At 37.0% G+C, this 20,992-nt stretch overlaps 1 protein-coding gene across 1 annotated transcript in view; it reads left to right on the top strand.

Annotated features, from left to right (window-relative positions):
- Nucleotides 1-19,526, top strand: part of ROBO2 (roundabout guidance receptor 2) — an 861,802-nt gene extending 842,276 nt beyond the window's left edge. Inside the window, exons 26-29 of the mRNA XM_032448447.1 lie at nucleotides 713-883; nucleotides 7,530-7,790; nucleotides 13,829-14,029; nucleotides 15,052-19,526. Coding sequence (XP_032304338.1) covers nucleotides 713-883; nucleotides 7,530-7,790; nucleotides 13,829-14,029; nucleotides 15,052-15,053 — 635 coding nt within the window. The 3' untranslated portion in view covers nucleotides 15,054-19,526. The remainder of the gene's footprint in view (nucleotides 1-712; nucleotides 884-7,529; nucleotides 7,791-13,828; nucleotides 14,030-15,051) is intronic.
- The last annotated feature ends 1,466 nt before the right edge of the window (nucleotides 19,527-20,992 follow it).

Here is a 20,992-nt window from a genome sequence, read left to right as displayed (position 1 = left end):
TTAAATAAGAAGCAAGCCTAATTAACTGAATAAAAACATGACAAAAGAGAAAGTATGTATCTCCATTAGTCTACATATTAAAACAAACAAACAAACAAACAAAACCCCAGGAATGAATTCATTCCGAATAAATAATTTTTGAACACATTAAATAATGAAAGTAAATAGGAAAATGTTACCATTTACATTTCTTTTTTTAATTTCTTAAGAGAAGAGAGCCCTGGAGTGTATAAACCTGCACTGCTACATAGCTTGCAAAAGCAGTTATCTTTGTCTCACTGGAGTTACTCCAGATATACACTGCATATGGGAGTCCCTAAGATGAGAATCTGGCTCAGCAAATGTGAAGGTGGAAGGCAGGAGGAGATAAATTTGATATGATTGAAGAAGTGTTTTCCTTCACTGTTGAGGGCTGAGGAGTTGTTATGACACATCTGTTCTGAACACTGAGCAGGTAGGAGTTACATGGTGTGCAGCGGTTTAGCACAACAGATGGAGCGACTTTAATTATAAAAGTAAAGACAAAGGAATGCCAAGTTTCTCACTTTGCTTACTGTGGTGTAACTTAAGCAATTGACATCAGCAGGTATCTCATGGGGACACTTGCTTGCCTCTGAGAGTTAGACCAGATTTAATATTTCAGAACATACATAAACAGAATGGCCCATTTCAAGTCGATAATATTTTTGTCATCTGGTTTCTCTTTTCCTAGGCAAAACATATCCTTCCTCTCAGAGACCTCGGCCAAGCAGTCCTTTTTCTACTGACAGCAACACCAGTGCAGCTGTCACTCAGAGTCAGAGGCCGAGGCCCACTAAAAAACACAAGGGAGGCCGGTTGGACCAACCCCCCTTGCCTCATCGTAGGGAGGGAATAACAGACGGTAAGTGTGGTGGTGGGAGGCCCTGGTGATGAGCTACAACACACAGCTGTGCAAAATGGGAAGCTGTAAAGCAGTCTTTTAAGGAATGTCTGTTACAGTGAGTTGCTTGTTTGGTGAAGTAGGGTCCCCAGGTACGTCAGCAGTATTGCAATGCTAGCGGTGTGGAGCTTGTTTAAGTGACTCTTCAAGGAGCTTTTCTTCCTTTCAGCTCTAAACAAGTCAGTTCTAAACAAATCAGCTCTCAGGTCTCGGTGTAAATCTTATGAAGAAATGACTGCATTGCACATGGGTTGGCATTAAAACATGACCCCTGGGTAATTTAATTTCTAAGAAGCCACCACCAGCATGTAGTGAATTTCTAAGAAGAATCGTGCAGCCAGTCCCACAGTGCTCTCTTTGTTTTCTGCTGCTTTTGACAGCTGTGCAACAGCTATGGCAATATGTGCCATGCTTTTCTCAAGTCTCTGCCTCACATCTTGTCTGTGCTGCTTCATCCCTGAAATTCAGTGACCTCAGTGACATTGTTTCTCACTTCAACATCTCCAGTTCCCTCTTACCAATTCCTGTCCAGAAATTTCAAATGTATCTGTTCTGCTCTTCTAATCACTAAATTCAGATCAGTTTTCCATTATTTTTGTCTACCCCATCTTGAGTTTGGCAAAAAGATTCCTTTGCTGCCTGTTACTCCTTGAGAAGGTCTGACTATAAAGGTGGGCAGCTGGCTATCTCCCTCTCTTCTCTTCTGATCTTACTAGTCACTCTGCTAAGTGTAGTTAAGTAAATGTTGAAATTTTCAGTCAGGAGAGGCAGGCAAATAGAAAAATGCTGTTAAAGGAGCCACCGAGGATTAGTGTAATGCAGTGTGGATGGGGATGTGATCACTTTCCTCATGCTGACCAACCTTGCAGTGTTCAGGGAAGGACAGTTCTGCAAGTTCTGTCCCACCTGTCTTAGTAGCCCTCAGAATGATGTTGTCTGAACTGTGGAAGCAGGAGTCATGCCAGTGAGTCAGTCTCCTAATTTTTAGTACACTTTGACAAATATTTGAGTATATTGGAGAAGTAAAAAAATCACTTTGGTATGAATGCCCTCTGTATTCTTGTAAAAATCAGCTGAGAATCTCTTCATAGTCTTATTTTATCAGGTAGCATGTTGTAAATAGAGTTGATAGAGAATATATTTAGGGTTTTTTTTATTTACAATGTGCTATTTATTACTCTAGGTGGGCTTAAAATTATATATTAACAGTATGCAGGCCAGACTGGAGCCATTAAAAAAAATACAGCTCTTCTCTCAGTCATGTTCATCAAATGTACAGATACAATTTTGCAGCAGGTTCTAACAGATTTCTTGTTTGTCAGATCGTAAAAGTGGAGAACAGATTCCAGAAGTACTAGTCTTCACTGAAGTGTTACCATTATAAGTCATACTCTATGACTCACCCTCAATACCACATTGTTTTAGGAAAGAACTCAAAGTAGACCCCACTCATATGGCTCTGAATTGGTTTAAACATTAATGCCATCCACTTCTGGATATATTCCAGAGGCTTTACTGCTATACAGATTTGTTAAATAGATGTGTTTATGAGAATAGGAATTGGAAACTGTGAGTATCAATCACACAGTTGTGCTGATAATCCCCTTTTTGTGCATGCATTAATTTAACCCTTCAGAGTAGTGTATATTTTGTCACCATGAGCTATGTGTATATGTGTGTTTGTTATGCATTAAGTATTGTGCCACCTTAATCTCTCTTCCTTAGAATACTATTACTATAGAAGTGTTTAATAATAACATGGTTACCAGAAGATTAATGGGAATCTAGTTTAGGTCATGAGGCAAATAGAAGAGTGACTCCTCAGGGAGTGACTCCATCATAAAATCTGACACTGCTTTAAAGTGGTGAAAGAGATCAGATCTTTAGATTTATTTAAGAAGAGGAATCTCCTATGGTCTTTGATTATTCTTTATAAAATACAAATCTTAGTGGAATTTCTTTAGTATATTTGAGTCAGTTCTTAAACAATCAACCTCTCAAGCATAGACAGTAAAACCTTCTAGACACTGTTAACATTTGCCTGTTACAAACCTAGCTGAAATGCTTATTACACGTTCCAAAAATTTACTGTGTTCAGAAGTCATACAGGATCCTTTCCCATTGTCTCTTACCACAGAAAAAAAGCAAACACAAATTGTTCACTTCTTCCATTTCAAGTGTTGCTGAATACGAGTCATTAAAGCATAAGGACAAGTCTGAGTCATAGCTAAATTTGCAAAGGACCATTGTCAATTCAGGAACAAAGATTGCTGCTGCCACCTGTATGTATAGAAACAGACTACGTTTAGGAATTTCCAGTGTCCAGAAATTAAAAATGTTAACTGAATATGAAGATACAATCCCATGCTTAATTTTGAAAGCAGTCCATACAAAATTCCTCAAAAGCCCCCTCCTACATTTTCTTTAGTCCCAGGTCTGAATCCTCTGGTCTGACTCTGCATTGAATTATCCTATTCGTCCTCTTGTAAAACTTATTTTTCAACTTTCCTATTCTAGAAGACTGTGGAAACAAAGGAAAAATAGCTTACTAATCACAATAGCTTACTAAACAACCAAAACAACAACAACAAAACAAACATGAGGTTTTTAGTTGTAGTGCTCAAGTAATAATTTATTTTCTTGGAATCAATATATTCACAAATTGAAAAATAATGGAATTTGCCATACATGCAATGACACAGCAACTGCATAACTGAAGGTGAAAGTTCTTCCTTGTTTGAGCGTGAAGTTCAAAACAACAAAGAGAAGTCAGAGTGGAAGCTGGTGGTTAAAATAAAGAGATGTGATTTAAGACTATTAGCTTTTCCAGTCTCTTGTTAATGTGCAGTTTTTACCAGGCATGCTGGTACGAGAAAGTGGTTCAAAGTCTTATTAAATGTAATTATCACACCTAGGAAAACCAATGACTAGCATAGGTAGAAAGAGATGTAGTTATACTTGGTTATTTAGCTTTTCCAGCTAATAATGAGAGGCTGTGCCTGAGCTTACATGATGTTTCAGTCACTTGGCCAGTGCTCTGATTTCTAAAGGAAGGCTTGAGTAATCCCAAGCAAAGCATGCATCTGCATCTGATAAGGCTTTCTGATGTCCTACAGCTTCTCAATCACAATTCCTCTATTGCTAAATCAATGAGACTATCACCTGCCCCTCAATGCACTTATAAATAGCCTTGTAAGTTTGATAAGCTTGCCATTAGAGGCTGCAAGTGGTAGTTTGGATGGCATCCCACTAGCCTAGGAAGTCACTTGATCAGTATGGATTTTCAGGTGTTTTACCTGGTACTTGGAAGATAAATGTAATGTAGATGGAAATGCGGTGACAATCAGTGACATCATTCTGGGTGCTTTCACTGAAAATCCTCCTGAAGTCCCTAATTATCTACATTCAAATCTTCCCTTGAGTACTGACATTATGGAATGAGCTGGCTTCCCCCTGTGTGGTAATAAATCTGCTTGTTAGGGACTGAAAGAACTAAGTCATCTGATCTCTTTTACCCTTTACTGGCAGCTGAATTCACAACCATTAGCCATCATGTACATACATATGTACAAGTTCATGCAGGGATGTGTGCACAGTTGCTTAGAGACATCTTTCGCTGAGAAGGGAAAGAAGTGGGGAAAGACAAGACTGTTCTCTGTGACTTTGGAGGAGGAAACTCTTGACTCTAAATGCATGGAATCTTTATATATATGCCGCAGCAAAATAACAGCGTATTTAGTAACATTAGGCAGAAAATTTGCAGTAGAGGACTTGAGTTGTGGAGTAAATAGAAAGCCACATTGCCAAGTGCATCTCTCTTCCATTTTTTTTTTTAAATATATATATATACACTTTTTTTTATTAAAGATGAAGGGTAGGTGTTACTGTGACAATGAACCTGAGTAAAAAGGTGAAAAAGCAAATGATATAGTCAGATCTTCTCAGGCATATCTAATACAGTTGAGTAAGTATGTACTCAGGCTGGAGCCAACTTACATTAATTCTGTAGTACCTGTAATTCTTCTAGAACTGCGTGAAGCTTCCTCAGAAAATTGTTTTTATTTTTCATTTCATCTAGCTCATCCAGAGGTCTAAAACACCCAAACAGCTTTACAAACATGTTCTTTTTCATTTCACTTCTATTCATTAGGCAATTATCCTGACCATTTTGCAAATATATAAAAGCAAATTCCAGGTTAACTGCAGACCAATAAAGTAAGTTTCCTATAATTCCAGGAGTTTCAGCTAGCTCTGGAAACATGCAGGACAGTTTAAGTACAAGATCTTTTTACCTTCTCAATATCTAATTAATAACAAGTCTTAGCAATTTATGAAGTGTGCTGTATCTTATGAATTATAATATTGCAATAATTTTAATATATTTATGTATTTTTTGTGATACTACTACTTAAAAATTTTGCTTATATTAAACTAAATATTTTATCTTGGAAAATGGCATTGTCAGATGACATGTTATGACTGCATTTATTGGACTCAGTGCATCTTTATAAAGTGCTTATAAATCACAACTTCAGTAATATCTATTTCAGATTGCTTAAGCAGATGCCAGTGTTGTGGTTCTGTACATTAACTGGTTATGGCTGTAATAAAATCAATTATAAGAAATGTCGCTTTGGAAGCCAACACTATAGAGCAATTTTAACATTGGCAAGCTCCCATGCCCTCCTGCTTCCACCTACAGTAACTCAAGTATTGCCATTGTCATGAAAGGTCACATCTATATTCATAAGTAAAAATTTCTCAAATAAATTAGTGCTGAACATAAAGCACACACCAAGCTCATTGACAGATTATTATTAAACTGTTCTATCCAGAAGACAGATATCTTAATTTGGGATATAGCACTTTAGCTGTGAGCAAAAGTACAGAAGCAACATCAGATAAAACTATTTTCTTTTTTAGACACAAGTATCTCACACATCTACATTTAACATTAGGAGACAATTTTGGTTTGGAATGACGTCTTAGCAACTTGGGAAGTATTTGTGCCCCATATGTAAGAGACAGAAGTATCAGCTCTAGCAGCAAGGGTGTGAAGCTTCATGTGAAGCTGAAATACAGGCTGCAAATAAATTAAATCCAAAGGCCTCCTCAACAATGTACAAAATAAGTTTAAGACTCACTAGGATTAAGAAAATCAGAACTTCATAGGAACAGAGGAGAGATTTACTCTTCCATGTCTGTCAAATTCCTTGATGAGCCTTCATGTAAAGTACAAAATACCAGAAAGCAGGTTATAGCCTAGTTAGTGTAGACTAATATAGATTTAGTGAAGTTGGTAGGGTAGCATGAATTTATTTGGGTTAAGCTTTGCCCAAAACCAGAATTAAACAAGTTTTCTAAGTATAAAACAAGTAGTCTCTATGGAAGAAATTTCATTGAAATATTAAAAGTACTTCTTTTGTTTTTTTTGACTGTTATTAAGAATGTAAGACTTTTCTTGATTGTTACTAGTCAATCATGGTTTACTTGAGATCTTACAGTTAGAACTGTCATTATCCAGGTCATATAGTTATATTTGTGTGCCCCGGTGGCGCAGTGGTAGGAATGCCACGTTGCAACACCAGAGGCCCGAGTTCAAATCCCCCCAGTGGCGTAAGTGGTAGAAGTGCCGCTCTGCTACACAGGGGCTCAAATCCCAGGGGTTGGACTCGATGATCTCTAAGGTCCCTTCCAACCTGCACGAAACCATGATACTGTGATATTTGGTAACAAACTAAAAAAACAAAAGGTACCTCCACAAATGTGATTAGAAGTTTCACCATCAATTCTACAAGCATCTTAGTAGCCCAATCCATAAACTTGAAAAAAATCAGAGTGGAGAGAGAGATCAGGCAAATGTCTTTCAGCATTTATGTGAAACTGCATTTTGATCGGTCACATTTACAAGACCGCTAACCTTTGGAGTGACCGTCCTGGTGTCTTTGAAGACTAAAGGTTTGAGGGAACACTGAAATTGCATTTGAAGAAAAGGTTCACCTATTGGTTTCTGATTTCATACATTTTCCACAGATGTATTGATGCTTTTTCAGTGATGGTACTTATATGATATTTTGTTTGTTTGTTTTGTTTTTATTTTTTTTTTCCCCCAAGATACCATGAAAGCTTTGCAGTTTGATAAAATCTTATATTTAGATGTTGGGTGTAAGCCTCAAACTGAAAACGAAGCCCAAAAAATAGAACTGACGAAGTAAGCCCCAATATGATGGATGAGAATTTCTCTGTCAACTGGAATAAAACTGGTTTCCATAGTCTTTCTTAAATTACTCATTGTTGCTGAAAGAGGCAGATGGAGTGTACCCCATGGAAAATAAATCCTATGCTTAGAAATGTAAATCAGGATTTGTAGTGAGTCTGTTGATTGTTATGGAATGTAGAAAGAGCTAGTAATACAGTAACTTGAGTTACAAATCTATTGGAAAGTAATTTCTGATTAACAAGAAATTTCCTCTTTTAAAAATCAGCAGATAAAGTGATTCATGCCATTTGTGAGGGGCGTTTTTATTGCTCATTTCTTTTCAGCATCAAATGGAAGCTCTGTTTCAATTAAAAATTAGTTCATCTAAATCTTATTCACGTTTTTTAGATCTTCCACCACCACCTGACCCACCACCTGGGCAGGGTTTAAGGCAGCAAATAGGCCCGGGCCAGCGTGGAGGCTCGGCAGAGAGGAAAGGAAGCTCTCTTGAAAGGCAGCATGCACCCAGCATAGATGATACAAAGAGCTCCTTGGACCGGCAAGCTAGGACATCACTAGAGTGGCAGCGGCAAACCCAGGAGTGGATAAGCTCTGCAGAACGCCAAGAGGATTTCAGGAAAGCCCAACACAAGCAAGCATTCGGATCAGGTGCGTGTGTGCTGCACCAGCCCAGGCCTTGTTTCTTGAAGCTTTTCAGCTGAGGATTTCTGTAACTGGCAGGAGGCTGTTTGCCCTCCATCTCTGCATTCCTGCAACACTGGGGCTCATGACAGAAATTTTTCAAGAAGGCAAGGTGAAATGGGAGCTTGCAATCCACGTTCTTTCCCTCCTGCAACCATGATATCTCATTAGCACATAACTGCATTCCTTGCATTGTTTTGACAATTAATAGTGTTGTCAAGTATGGCCGTGGGAGAAACAGGAGCAGTTTCAGGAAGGTAGGGAAGAAGGAACAGATTTATTTTTATTTTTTTTTTTATTTTCTATTAGACATATTTATTTAGACATATGGTGCTGTGTTTTCTAGTTCTTTCAGCCTGGATCTACGTTGGCAGTAGTTGTTTTTGCATGTCTCTGCAGTAAGGCTGATCCTTCTGAGCTACCAACACTCCTTCCAGCTATATTTCTAACACTGTCTTCTCCTTAGTCAAGGATATGACAAAAGTAACATTCATCTACTAGGCTTAGCAAGATGATGACATGGTTGTTCAGCACAGGACCTGCTTGTATTGCCTGAGTGATGACTTTATTTTTTTAGTGGATTTTAAGTCTGTAAAAATGTGTAAAGGAGACAATGCTGACCTGTAGTTTTAGTTCCACACTATTTGTAGATCACTTCTCTCAGCCTCACTGCAAGTAAAAACTGCTGTTCCAAGTCCCCTTACTAGGGATTTTCTTTAGCCCACTAATCATATGTTATCCCAGTACTGATTAAAGTGATACAAAAGGACAATTGTTCAAAGACAATTAAAAAAAATGTACATGATCTTCCTGTAGGGCTACACCGCTTCTTCAGGTCTGTATGTAGCTCCCCCAGTGACACTAGATGTACTTGTATTATTCTTTTTCCTGACTTTATTCTAATGCTAATTTTCCTAGTTAATTTAGCACACTAATATAAATGACAATCTGAAAAAAAAAAATAAAAAATTAAATGCTGGCAAAGCTGTCATGGGGACAAGATTTAATGAGTAAAGTCCTTAAAGAAAATAGCACTGCCCATATTAAAGATGTAAATATTTTAATCAAACTCTCTATTTAAAAATATGACATTAATGGTACCATTTTTTTAATGGTATAATGGCTCCCTCCAAAACTGTCAGCAGCTCTTCATGTTGGTAAATGGTGATATGAAGTCACAATTTAAAAATAGTATTGGTATGTGAAATTTGTGGAATCATTTAGCGGCTTTAGTATGGAAAAGACCTCAAAGGTCTCAATGAGGTCTCCCCAGATTCTTCACTTCTATAGGCTAAACAAGCCCAGCACCCTTATGTCCAGCTTTTCATCCACCAAGACTGCCAAGACCTTTCTGGCAGGACTGCTCTCAATGAGTTGTTCTTGTTGAGAGATTGCCCTGGGGGATCTCACTGGGGATTGCCCTGACCCAAATGCAACATCTTGCATTTGGCCTAGTTGGACATCATTATGTTCTTGTGGGCCCACTTTTCAACCCTGTCCAGGTCCCTCGTGATGACATCCCTCCCTTCTATTGTATCAGCTGCACTGTTCAGCTTGGTGTCATCAGCAAACTTGCTGAGGGTGTACTTGATTTCACTGTCTGTGTCATTGAGAAGGATGCTGAAGAGTGCTGGTCCAAAGAATATCCCCTTGGGGACATCACTTGTGCCCAGCCTCCACCTGCACATAGAGTCATTGAGCTCAACACACAGGCTGTGACCATCCAACCAATTTATTCAAATAGTCCACCTTTCAAACCCATATCTCTCCAATTTAGAGATAAGGATGTACTGTATGACCATGTAGGAGGCCTTGCACAAGTCCAGGAAGACAACACCAGCTGCTCTTCCTTTGTCCACCAATGCTGTCACTCCATCACAGAAGGCCACCAGATTTCTTAGGCAAGATCTGCCCTTGGTGAAGCCCATGTCAGTTGTCTTAGATCACTTCTTCATCTCACATATGTCTTAACATAGCTTCCAGGAGTATCTGCTCTGTGATCTTCCCACAGGTACAGATGTGAGGTTCACTGGCCTGTAGTGATCAGATCTTCCTTTCTCCTTTTCTTAAAAATGGGAGTAATGTTTTCCTTTTTCCAGGATCAGCCACAATTTTTCAAATATGCTGGAATAAATTGGCAAGCATGTCAGCCAGTTTCTTCAGGACCCTGGGACGCATGTTATCTTGCTCCACAGACTTTTAGACATTCAGACTCATGAGATGGCCTCGGACTTGCTCTTCTCTTACAGTAGGAGGGACATTGCATCCCCAGTCCCCACCTTGAGGTTCAGGGATGTGAAATGCATGGCAGACCTGATTGCCAATGAAGACTGAGGCAAAGAACTTGTTGAATACCTCAATCTTCTTCGTGTCTGTAGTTTCCATTTCTCCCTTCTCATTTATTAGATGGGGTAAACTGTCCTTTGCCTGTTTCTTCTGGCTGAGCAGATCCTTGCTACAGACCAGACTGCCTCCAACTTCAATGCTTTTTAGTGATCTTCTCAGCACTGGTGAGTACCAGATTCAGTGACGCTTCATCTCTCACTGTTCTGTTCAATACCTGGACCAGGAAGTTATCCTCAACAGATTCCAGGAGACTCCTCGACTGGTTACAGCCCTCCAGGATGCTTCCCCAGCAGACATCCAGGTGGCTGAAATGCTACCTGGATGCTATGCTGAAATGCTATAATGGTAATTTTAACTGGAATGTGAAAGTTGTGCAAACATACACTAAATATCACAATATATTTAATGCATCTCATTTCTTTGTGAACAAAGATTAAGCATGCTCATCTGACCTTCTCAACTGTAACTCCTCTCTTTTTCCTCCAATTTTAAGAGTACAAAGAGAAGTTATCTGTTATTTTGCAACGCAGAGAGTTTTAAATTAGTAGTAAAATAGTAAATTTCCCATACTGCATGACTTGCATTTATCTGTTCTTANGTATTGCAAGTAAAATACAATATTAAGAAATCACTAGTAACTGTTAGATCTGCCCTGTAGAAGAGCTTAGAACATACACACATACACAAAAAAAAATTTGGTCTTGACACTTCCAGAGCCTCACCTGAGCAATGAATTTAGGTCTAGACAGGATGGCCAGGGTGAATACTTGTCCTTTATGCATAACAGAGGATTGCTGCAGTAAGTGTTATGTTTTTTCCCTAGTAGGGGAGATTCAGTCCTTCACATCTGGTATGTCTTTCTTTCCATTCTAGCTTCATGCATTATAGCTTTCTTGCTCTGAACCCTTTTCTCTGGTAGACTGAAACAGGCTGCTCCGAAATGGAATACTTATTTATATTATCTATATATTTTTAATTATGTTACTTGTGCTTCACTCCTTTTCCTTTATTAATGAGAGATCTCTGAAAATGTTTTCTCTCTCATTTTTCAGTAATTTCCAAAGGGGGGGTTCATTAGCTATCCACTTCTGTAAAATATCTATTTTGCAGTTTAGAGGGCTTTATTTGGACCTTGCTAAGCCTTGAGTGAAATTCTGAAAGCACGATCATTGGTTTGAAGGCAAACAGAAGAATATGTAATGTTGGGAACCGAGTTTCCACTAATTGCTTTCTGAATAGACAAGATCTTTGAGTTCTTGGTAGTGGTTTAACTGGAATGCTGCATATCAAATAGGACATTCTCAGCTACCCTTCTGCAGTAAGCAGTGATAGATCAGGTTACAATTGTTTTGATAATATTAGAAATCTCTTAGTTATCTCTTGAGGTATCAAAAACGTCTTACTACACATGCATACCCAGATTTTGCAGATTGAAATTATAACTTCAGTTTGGCTCAGTCTTTCATAGAGAAAGGCACTGACAAAGTCTTCTCATACTCTTTTCAAGACTGAGGCATGGGTACTGCTTTGGATACTGCTCAATGAAAGTAAGCCCGTTCTAAGGATTTCAGATACCATCATTTCATGTGCTAGAGTGTTAAGAAAATCTTAGCCTTTATTTTATGTCACAATTGCTTATTTTATGGATTGCATTTATTTCTGAGGGCACAATAGATAATTTAACACACCATATGCTCCATAATGATAATGCACTTTATATTTATTCATGGTTGTTTTTTTTCTCAATATTTCATTGAACCCGAAGGAGGCCTTATCCTGAATCCACAAAACAGGAAAACAAATCAGTTGACAATATATGTCATCTTCAAACTCTTTTGTAATGCTAGTGACTTTTCCTTCCATCCTCTAAAAATGTATCCAGCTTTCTGCTAAGCTGATTTATAGTGCTTGCTTTATTGTTGCCTTAATGCAAGCTGTTCTGTATTTCAGCCAGCCTTTGGAAACCAGGTTTGCATCTGATTCTGTTGTTAGGGTTTGATATATAAAGATCAGGTAATATAATTTAAAAGGCTTTGGCTGTTAAATGACATTTTACTATGTCTTTTAAGCAATTATTTACATTTCAGCAAAGACAGTACGGTCATAGCACAAAGCACTGATAATACCCTAATGTCCTGCCGTGCAAAATTTCTGGTTCCTTCGGCAGGACCATAGGGAGATAGTTTGGCAGAGAAGGAAGTTGGGTGTTTGCCCTCTTCTGCAACAGATTTACCTTATGAAAAGATTCTGTTCAATAGGAGAACATATGGGGAATTCCTGTATCCTACACGCTTGTGTTAGTTGACACAAAGAATGAAACTCGTGTTTCCTCCACAAAGGTAATTTGCGTTTCTGCCACAAATATGTTCTCATTTATCATTTCCCTAAGTTAATTGTGTGCCACTATTGCAGCCTTCACAAAGCCTTCATTAATAAAAATAAAAGCATATCAATCTTTCTTTCCACCCATCCCCACCTAGTTTTCTTTCAGTGATTCTGTCCTCTTTCAAAGAAAGTATATTTCTTCCAATCACATTCTTTAAGAGTAAAAGCAATGGAAATTAAAAAAAAAAAAAAAAACCACCCAGAACCACTTTTATCCCAGATTCACTTCAAAACAAAATAAATCAAATAAATTTAAAAAAAAAAAAAAAAAAGAAAAGATTCTAGGAGGAGATAGCCACTGATTTCAGAAGGAGCAATTTCTCTATTTTTGCTAAGGATATATATTTCAGTTCTTTCTTGCATTGAACTATATTTAGCAGTGTCTCTTGACTTCCAAGACAGTGAAAGAGGATCATATCCAGCAAAGAAAATAGTGCTTCTATTTCAGGGTTAAATCAGTGCTGCTTTTTTGCCTCTTAGGTCAAGATTATTACAATATCTTCCAGAAACTCTAATCAGATGAGATGTCTCATTTTACTTGATGCTATGTGAATATATTTAGTCTTGTGCTTTATTGGGTATTAATCCTGCTCTTGCAGGCAGTTCATTATAACACATCTTCAGTAAGGAACTGGCAAAATGAGTAAAGTAAGCCTTTTGCTCGTAATGAACATGAAACAAGCTGCAGGAAGATTTACTTACCCAAAATACTACAATTACTAATGTTATGTATAATATAGTATGTCTCAGTGTTATTCACAGGCAGTTTAAAAATAAAAAAATCTCAGTGTACTTTGCATCATTAGAAATTACTGAGCTGCTGGAAGCTAATTTAATTAGCTGATATTGCACTTCTTTATCTAAATCGATTGAGGTAATGTTACCATAATTTAAACTAAAGAAAAGGAAAAAGCATACTCTTGTAGGCTTGAAGCAAAAATCTAATCATACCTGCATTGTTTTGGAAATTGTATGTACATATATTTTAATTAAACAATCAACAATTTGTGATCTATTACTTCATAGTGAATCTAGGCTTTTTATAATTAATACAAACTAACTCATGAATTTACATAAAAGCAAGATTAAGTCTATGCTGGTTTCTTTGTCTATTCAGTACAACATTGAGTTGCGTATTTTCTTTGGTAAAATTTTCATTTTATAAAGGAAGACAAAAGACATATACCTAAAGGCAGGGAATGAATATGATGTCCAGATCAGAATAGTTTGTTAATTGCTAGTGCATTGATTTTGGTTTGTTTTGCTTTTTTTAGAAGAGGCACTGGTACCATATAGTAAACCCAACTTCCCATCCCCTGGCGGCCACAGCTCTTCAGGAACAGCTTCTTCTAAAGGATCGACTGGACCTAGAAAAGGTGAAGTCTTGCGAGGAGGTCACCAACGCAATGCCAGTGACCTTCTCGATGTAGGCTATGTGGGATCAAACAGTCAAGGACAGTTTACTGGTGAATTATGTAAGTTTATCTCTAGCTGTAGTTCAAACCCTCAAATAGAAAGAAAAGGGGTAAAAAAATAAATAAATAATAATAAAAAAAAACAAAAATAGACAAATTATAAATCATTGTGAAGAGAGGAGGAATTGCAGTGTGATAATCAGATTAAATTTTACCCAGATCTTATTGCCTTCTGCAGAATTTTTCCAGTGATGACAAGTGAAGTTCATATACTTTTTCATTTGGACTAGTTCAGATCTAATTCATGCCAAGATTATCTACTTATTACATCTTTAAATGTGTAATGCTAGTGAGACTAAAAACATTGGCAAAATTGAACGGAGATTCTAATAATGCAGAATTTTCTTGGCAAAGTATGATGTATTTGTCATAGAAATGCCATTGGAGACTTTTCTCAGAGAAGTGAATGAAAAATGGTACTAAACTTGCTGGGCAAATTGATGTCAAGGTTGTGATGCCTTTTCCTACGATTTATGTTGCTTGCTGTGAAGTATTATATACTTCTTGACCACAGATGAAAGGCCTGTTTTTTAGCTATGTGTTAGCCCTATTTCTTACTTGCAAATCTCAGTTTCCTAGGCCAGGGAAATCACTCTGTACCCATTAAATCTTTCCTAAAACCATGTTAACGCTGCATGCATGACAGTGCTACTTGATGCTAAAAGGTTTGAGTCTCTTGCTTGAAGTCGTATAGCACCATCTAACCTAGCTCAGGCAGTGCAGCTATTGGCACTTCTGCCTCCTATTTGCTGTAACTAACCACCTACTGCTACTTCCAAGCAGTTTGTAAGAGATACTGGTGCACAAACCCGAAAATGAGGTATCTCAGGTATGATGTTGGTAAGTGGTGAATTTTAGCATCCATTGATTTTTGTCTCAGAAGTAATTAATGCCTTTACCCAAACCTACTGAATATTATCCTGTATTGCTTTAACATTGCCATAGGCGTTGTTTGGTGGGTTTGTTTGTTTGTTTTTTCAACTTATTACAATCTCTTTCTCTCTCTCTGTTTCTCTCTATAGAGTAGTTGAGAAGACACATTGCAAGCTGCTCTGATGGGCCATCAGGGCTGAACTCATGGAAGTGATGACACTAAACAGTGCAATGAACATTTTCTTTATTTATGTACTATTAAAAGAACTGTAAATGCAATGTAAAGACACACAGCCACACATATCCCACAGATACTTGTGTTCTTCTCTTTATACACCATCCACCTTAAAATATTCCTTGTCAGGAGTATACAAAAAGAAAAAAAAAAAAAAAATCACCCTCCAGGATGAAAAGAATTTCTTTCTGTATATAATTTCTTTTGTTGCATTGCTATGCAAGTTCACCTTCTTTTTAGCTATGTTCATATTCATGTCTGTTTTTATTGGTCTGTTGTACTATATGTGAATTAATAGGCTGTGGTGCCATATATTAACTTTTAATTGTGTAACTTTTATGTTTAAAGTTTGCACTGCAATTTTATTTGGTGATAAGCACAAAACTCTACTCCTCATGACATGAAGAAAAAACAAGACTGAATGTGTGAAGAAGGTTTACGTACTGTAAGCTACTTTGGATAATGCTGGATGTAATGGAGTATGTTAGGTGGTTTTCCATTGGGGCGTAGAAATGAGAAAGTGACAGGCAAAACTGATGTCAATGAAGACATTAGAAACAGATTTAAATCTTTTAAAAGCAGACAACATGGTTGCTCTTACTATTTAAGAAGGGGTCAGAAGTTGGAAGTTTGAGTTTAAAGAGTGAATATGAAAATTAACAGAAGCATGAGATGGCCTAGACCCTTTCACTAGAATTATTCCCTTAGTATCAGTTTTTAGCCATCCAATGCCATTAAGTAAAAGTAAAGAAAAACAAACCTTGCTACGAACAAAAGAAATTAAGGTGTTTCACTAAAGCTGTTTTATATTGCAGTTTTGAAAGAATTATTATCATTAATTTCCGCAATCCAAAATATGTCAGAAATTTCACAGAAGAAACAAACAGTATAAACTCAAGGAATACCTAGTGAGTAGTTAAGGATGCAATTTATTATTAAGACTTATTCAGGCTGCTTCTGAAAAAAAAACTAAATGTCAGAGAATCTTATTTCATCTTTCCAATACATGTACAGTACAATAGTAAATAGAGCTGCACCACTGAAATTCATGACATTAATTGTTTTGATGCAGTCTAGACAAACCTTTGTGTTCTGTTACCTGAAGTCTGTGAGAGCTGAAGCTGATTTCACTAAATTTTTAGTGTTGGAAGGACAGTAACAGTCAAATTATTGTTTTAAGAATATTTTTTGCGATGCAATACATTCAAAAAGTTGGATACAAGCAAAGAAAATCTCTGAACTGTTTTTTTAGTGAGTGGATTCACACCTTACTATCATGAGGAAATAATGCATGTTTATACACTTTTTGAATAAACCAAAGTCTGTAAGTGGACATTAATGACAACATCCTGTCTCTTCATTAGTTTTCATGACTTTGTCCAAATCTTCTGTACCTCTTAAATCTCAATGACTGAATTGTCAGACTTTTCTTAGAATGTTGTATATAGGTATCACCCTCATTTGCTTAATTTAAATATTGCATCCTACAGCTTATTTCTGTTAGCCTGTTTCTGACCATGAACATTTTTCCATTTGAATACCCTTTTCGTATAATCAGTCTATGTTGTTTTATATATTGCCTTGGAGCTCACCAGTATTAAGAACACTTTTAGTAATGGCAGAATTTTAGAAGAGTAAATTTCAATGCTAAATATGTGTTGCTTTTCATGTCATTAACTTGTTCCATGATAAGATAAAACACGACAGCCATCAGCTATAACTCAGCACTATCAAATTTTAAAAAATGTTAGTTAACTTCCTTAAGGTCAAGACTGTTATTCAGCAGGTTACAAATCAAAAAAAATTGAGATAAATGAATGCATTTATCTACATAAGTGACCAATAAGAATATGTAACCATTATTTTAAAAATGTGTGAAATTGCTCAAGCCAGATAAAGAAGGCATCATATATACACGTGTGTTTGTTTTTTTTTTTATTTCGTTATTATCATATGGAGAGAAGATTATTCAGGGAACAATTCAAATTGAATTATCTGGAAAGAAAAAAGTTTAACTAGTCACCAATTGAATAGTTGTAATAGTTCTATTAATTTGAAAGCTTGTGCTGAGCTTTGGTGGAACACCTTACTCACTATATCCTAGTTAAAATTCAGTATCATTAGAAGTCGATGAAGCCATCCCAATTACTTTCAAATATGTGTTTTATCTCTTCCACTGGAAAGTAAATGTGTGTCAGTATTAAAGCTGTGCAGTACCATGATATTCACTAACTTGTCCATCTGCTTCTGTACATTTTTGTTCATTAATAATTTGCCTACAATATTACATAAAGTGTTGTTGTGTATCACAAAGTGTCTCCATTATCTTACAGGTGATGTCTCTTCTTTTTTCTCTCTTTTCTATACAGTGTACTTCCAATGAACCACAGTACATATTTTTTAAAATGCCATTTAATTTACTATTTTAAAAGAAAAAATCTTTTTTTTTTTTTAAATGGAAAACATTTATTGTGAATAACGTGTTTAAAGAAAAGGGATGTTGTGGCAGCACTTAGAATTGTTTTTTAATTTGTTTTTTTAAAAAAAATATTTATTGGCTACAGTTTGTTCACGAAAAAGTATGACCTCTTAATGTGTTTCATTGGTATTGTTAGTGCAGCAAAGTTTAATTGGCATAAAAAGTTGGTTAATAGTCCTGTTGAAGTATGTATTGTATATTTACTGGGGAAAAAAAAAAATAATAAAACATTCACATTTCAAATCTATGTTAAAATACCTTGAGTAAGGAGTCAATATGTGAAAATCCAAACTGGTAACAATCAGGCAATAATAACATAGACTGAGCTATAATCATCACTGTCCACTTACAGGTAGCAAAGATCATTTTATACCCTGTTTTTTGAACTGTGTTAATAGCTCTCTTACAAATAGCTCAATGGGAAACATCATCTGCCATAGGGATTACTCATGAGGCTCCTCTCCACACTGGGAATAGTTGTACCAATATAATTACACTGATACAGCTATTCAAGTGATTTATAGACATACTTTGTCAGTGTACAATAAGGGCTGCAAACACATGACATACATTGCTTAAAGGCCATAATCTAGTACAAATATACAAACCTGTGTTCAGCAGTTCAGAACCCTCTCACCCAGGGTTTTGTACTGGTGGCGCTACTGCCAACCCAGAATAGGGTATCCCCAGGATGTATACATAGGTGCTAGATCACATTTTCTCAATCTTTGCTTGAATATATTTTAAATGTGGGAGGGCTGAAGAATCGATTAATAAATTGTTCCATGTACTTCAGTGGTGTATTGCTGCCATATCAGTGATGCAAACAGACATTTTTTTTTTGTTTGTTTGTTTTTAATGTTTCTCAAGTCCTTATCCAGGTCAGTTAAAATTTGAGTACATTTTTGCTCTCACTGAAATACCACAGAAAAAGGGTTCCCTGGGGAAAAAAATAAAAATAATAAAAAAAATTAAAAAAAAAAAAAAAAAGGAAAAAAAAAGCATGGAATGTTTTAAGTATATTTCTTTAACAATAAGCCAATGTAAAAGGTAGACATGACTGTTTAAAATAATACTGTGCTGGCTTATGCATTGCCAGTCAGGAGAAAAGATGTGTTCTAAGGCTGGGAAAGAGTCCTCATGACTGACAGAGGAAAGTTGCTCAGGCTGGGGGAGATTCTGGCAGGAACTTTTTAAAATACAGGCAACTCTTTTGAATTTCCTACAATTTATACACTGTTTATTTGTTGTTGTTTGATTGTTTTTATTTGCTAAATTTCCTAACTAATTGTTTTTAGTTGTTAAATTTCCTAACTAATGACAGTTAGGAAATTTAGCAGGGGAACTAGAAGGAAAAAAAAATGTTGGCTAGCAAGCAGTCTTTGGCCATCAAGGCTCTGAACGCATTGCACAGTACAGTGGTGGCATACAACCACTTTGCTCTTTCTACCTTTTTTCTCAGTTTTTGTTAGACAGACCTCTCACCCTGCCTACTGCTTCCAAACTCAGAATAACAACTACGGCTTAAGGGTATCTGGTGGGACTCAGCAGAATGTAGGGCTGAGCCTGCGTGTTCTGAATGGGGACAATCACTGGGTGTATGGGGAGAGCTACCTCTGAGCTCTGGCACTGATATGAGAACTAGCTTGCTTTCTGCCTATGTTTGACTGTGCAGCTACATCCAGGAAAACCTCAGCTCTAGTTGTGTAAAGCATGCCACAGTATAGCAGTGTCTTTTCTAATCTGGTGACTCCTCATTCAGTCATTACAGCCCATTCAATGCCTGCCTTTCACCACATGACCCACTGTCTGAAATTGCATATGCTGACATTAAGGCCGGTGAGGTTGTTATTCCAATCAATGCAGAAGAATGGAAAAAAAAAAAAAAGAAAAAAAGAAAAAAAGAAAAACAGCAACAAAAAGAAAACCTTGTCACTTCAACACAAACCTTTTAAAACAATCCTCAAAAAATCATAAACACAAAACATTTAATATGTATGTATTTGGTTTTGTTTTGATTTTATTTCATTTTCTTGGGTATCTTTTCTTAGCTATTATTGGGCTTCCTTCACAAGCTGCTAAACTCTTCCTCCCCCATTCTCTAGCACTGAATAAGTTATGACATTAGAGAATACTTACATTTGTGTACTTTCTGTGTTACAACTATCAACAGCAAGGTCCTCAGTTGCATTCACTTCAATTGGTCAAAGCCAGATAGAGAATTAAATGTTTGTGATTTTTTTCTTTTTTTCTAAAAAGGCCTGCAGCTATTTGTGCCGACATTTGCTCCCCATTTGTGCTGATCAGTGCACCTTTTGCCTTCAAGGATGCCATTAGTAATTCTTGTTTGCGTTCAAAAGCCGGAATCCATTGTGCAGCACTTGGAGAGCCACTCGGATGCAGGTAAAGAATATAACAGCTTGAGCAAGTGCTAATTAGAGCCAATTAAACTTAATTGACCTCCTTTGGCAGAAAAAAAAAAAAAAAAAAAAAAAAAAAAAAAAAAAAAAGTAGAATAGAACTTGGTCTGTCATTGCTAAATGGAGATCTTGCCTCCAAGCATGAGTGTGAAGCTCAGTTTCATGTATCAGGCTATAGCAATTACATAAGTATAACAACCAGGAAGAGGCTCACTCCACTTTTTTTCTAATAACTGAGCTCTGCTCTATCAGGGTACTGCAATAAAAGTAAGATTTCTGGTTCACTCTATTTAAAAACCTAATTTTTACAGAGCAAATGAGCATCCCAAGATACTAATGCTAATCTCTAGGAATAAATTGGCAGAAAAATACAGGATCTCTTTTGTAGGTAAGTAATGGCGTGAACATGAAGAGATGATTCTACGCCTGCAAGTTGGAAACGGCTCTGTTGAGAGGCTATATCTGTGCTGAGCAGTAGGTGCATGCCACAGTGTGCCTGGATCAGTGCCTCGCACATCTGCCAACAGTTCAGCACAGCTCCTGCTGCACCTTCCCTTCAGTTGTCCTTCTCTGGACTTCTACTGGGAGATGGCTCACCAGACCTACCCGAGGTTGTGGTGTTGTGGGGCTGGGCCAAGGGGAGCACATGGTGCACCACTTGCCAATTGTTTGTTTGGCCAGAAAAAAAGGTTGGTGTAACCAGAGGTATCAGAAGAAATGTGAGGAGAGAGGGAGAGAACGAAGGATGGGAAATGTAAAATTGTATGAATTCAAAGGCATGGTCAGTGCTAAACTACAGAACACTATGAAAGGGCCTGTGTATCCAGCTTCAATGACTGTGTTTTGCTTGGTGTCATGATTTATTTATTTTTCTTTACCAGGAACTGAATGCAACTGATTTTGCTGCTAACTTGCCTTACTATTAAACAGCAATAAAGGTGTAGTCAGGTGGGGAC

Source organism: Coturnix japonica, chromosome 1, assembly GCF_001577835.2.
Source record: "Coturnix japonica isolate 7356 chromosome 1, Coturnix japonica 2.1, whole genome shotgun sequence".
Classification (NCBI taxonomy): Eukaryota; Metazoa; Chordata; class Aves; order Galliformes; family Phasianidae; genus Coturnix; species Coturnix japonica.
Note: the sequence above shows the minus strand (reverse complement) of the source record. Positions and strands in the feature narration are given on the sequence as shown.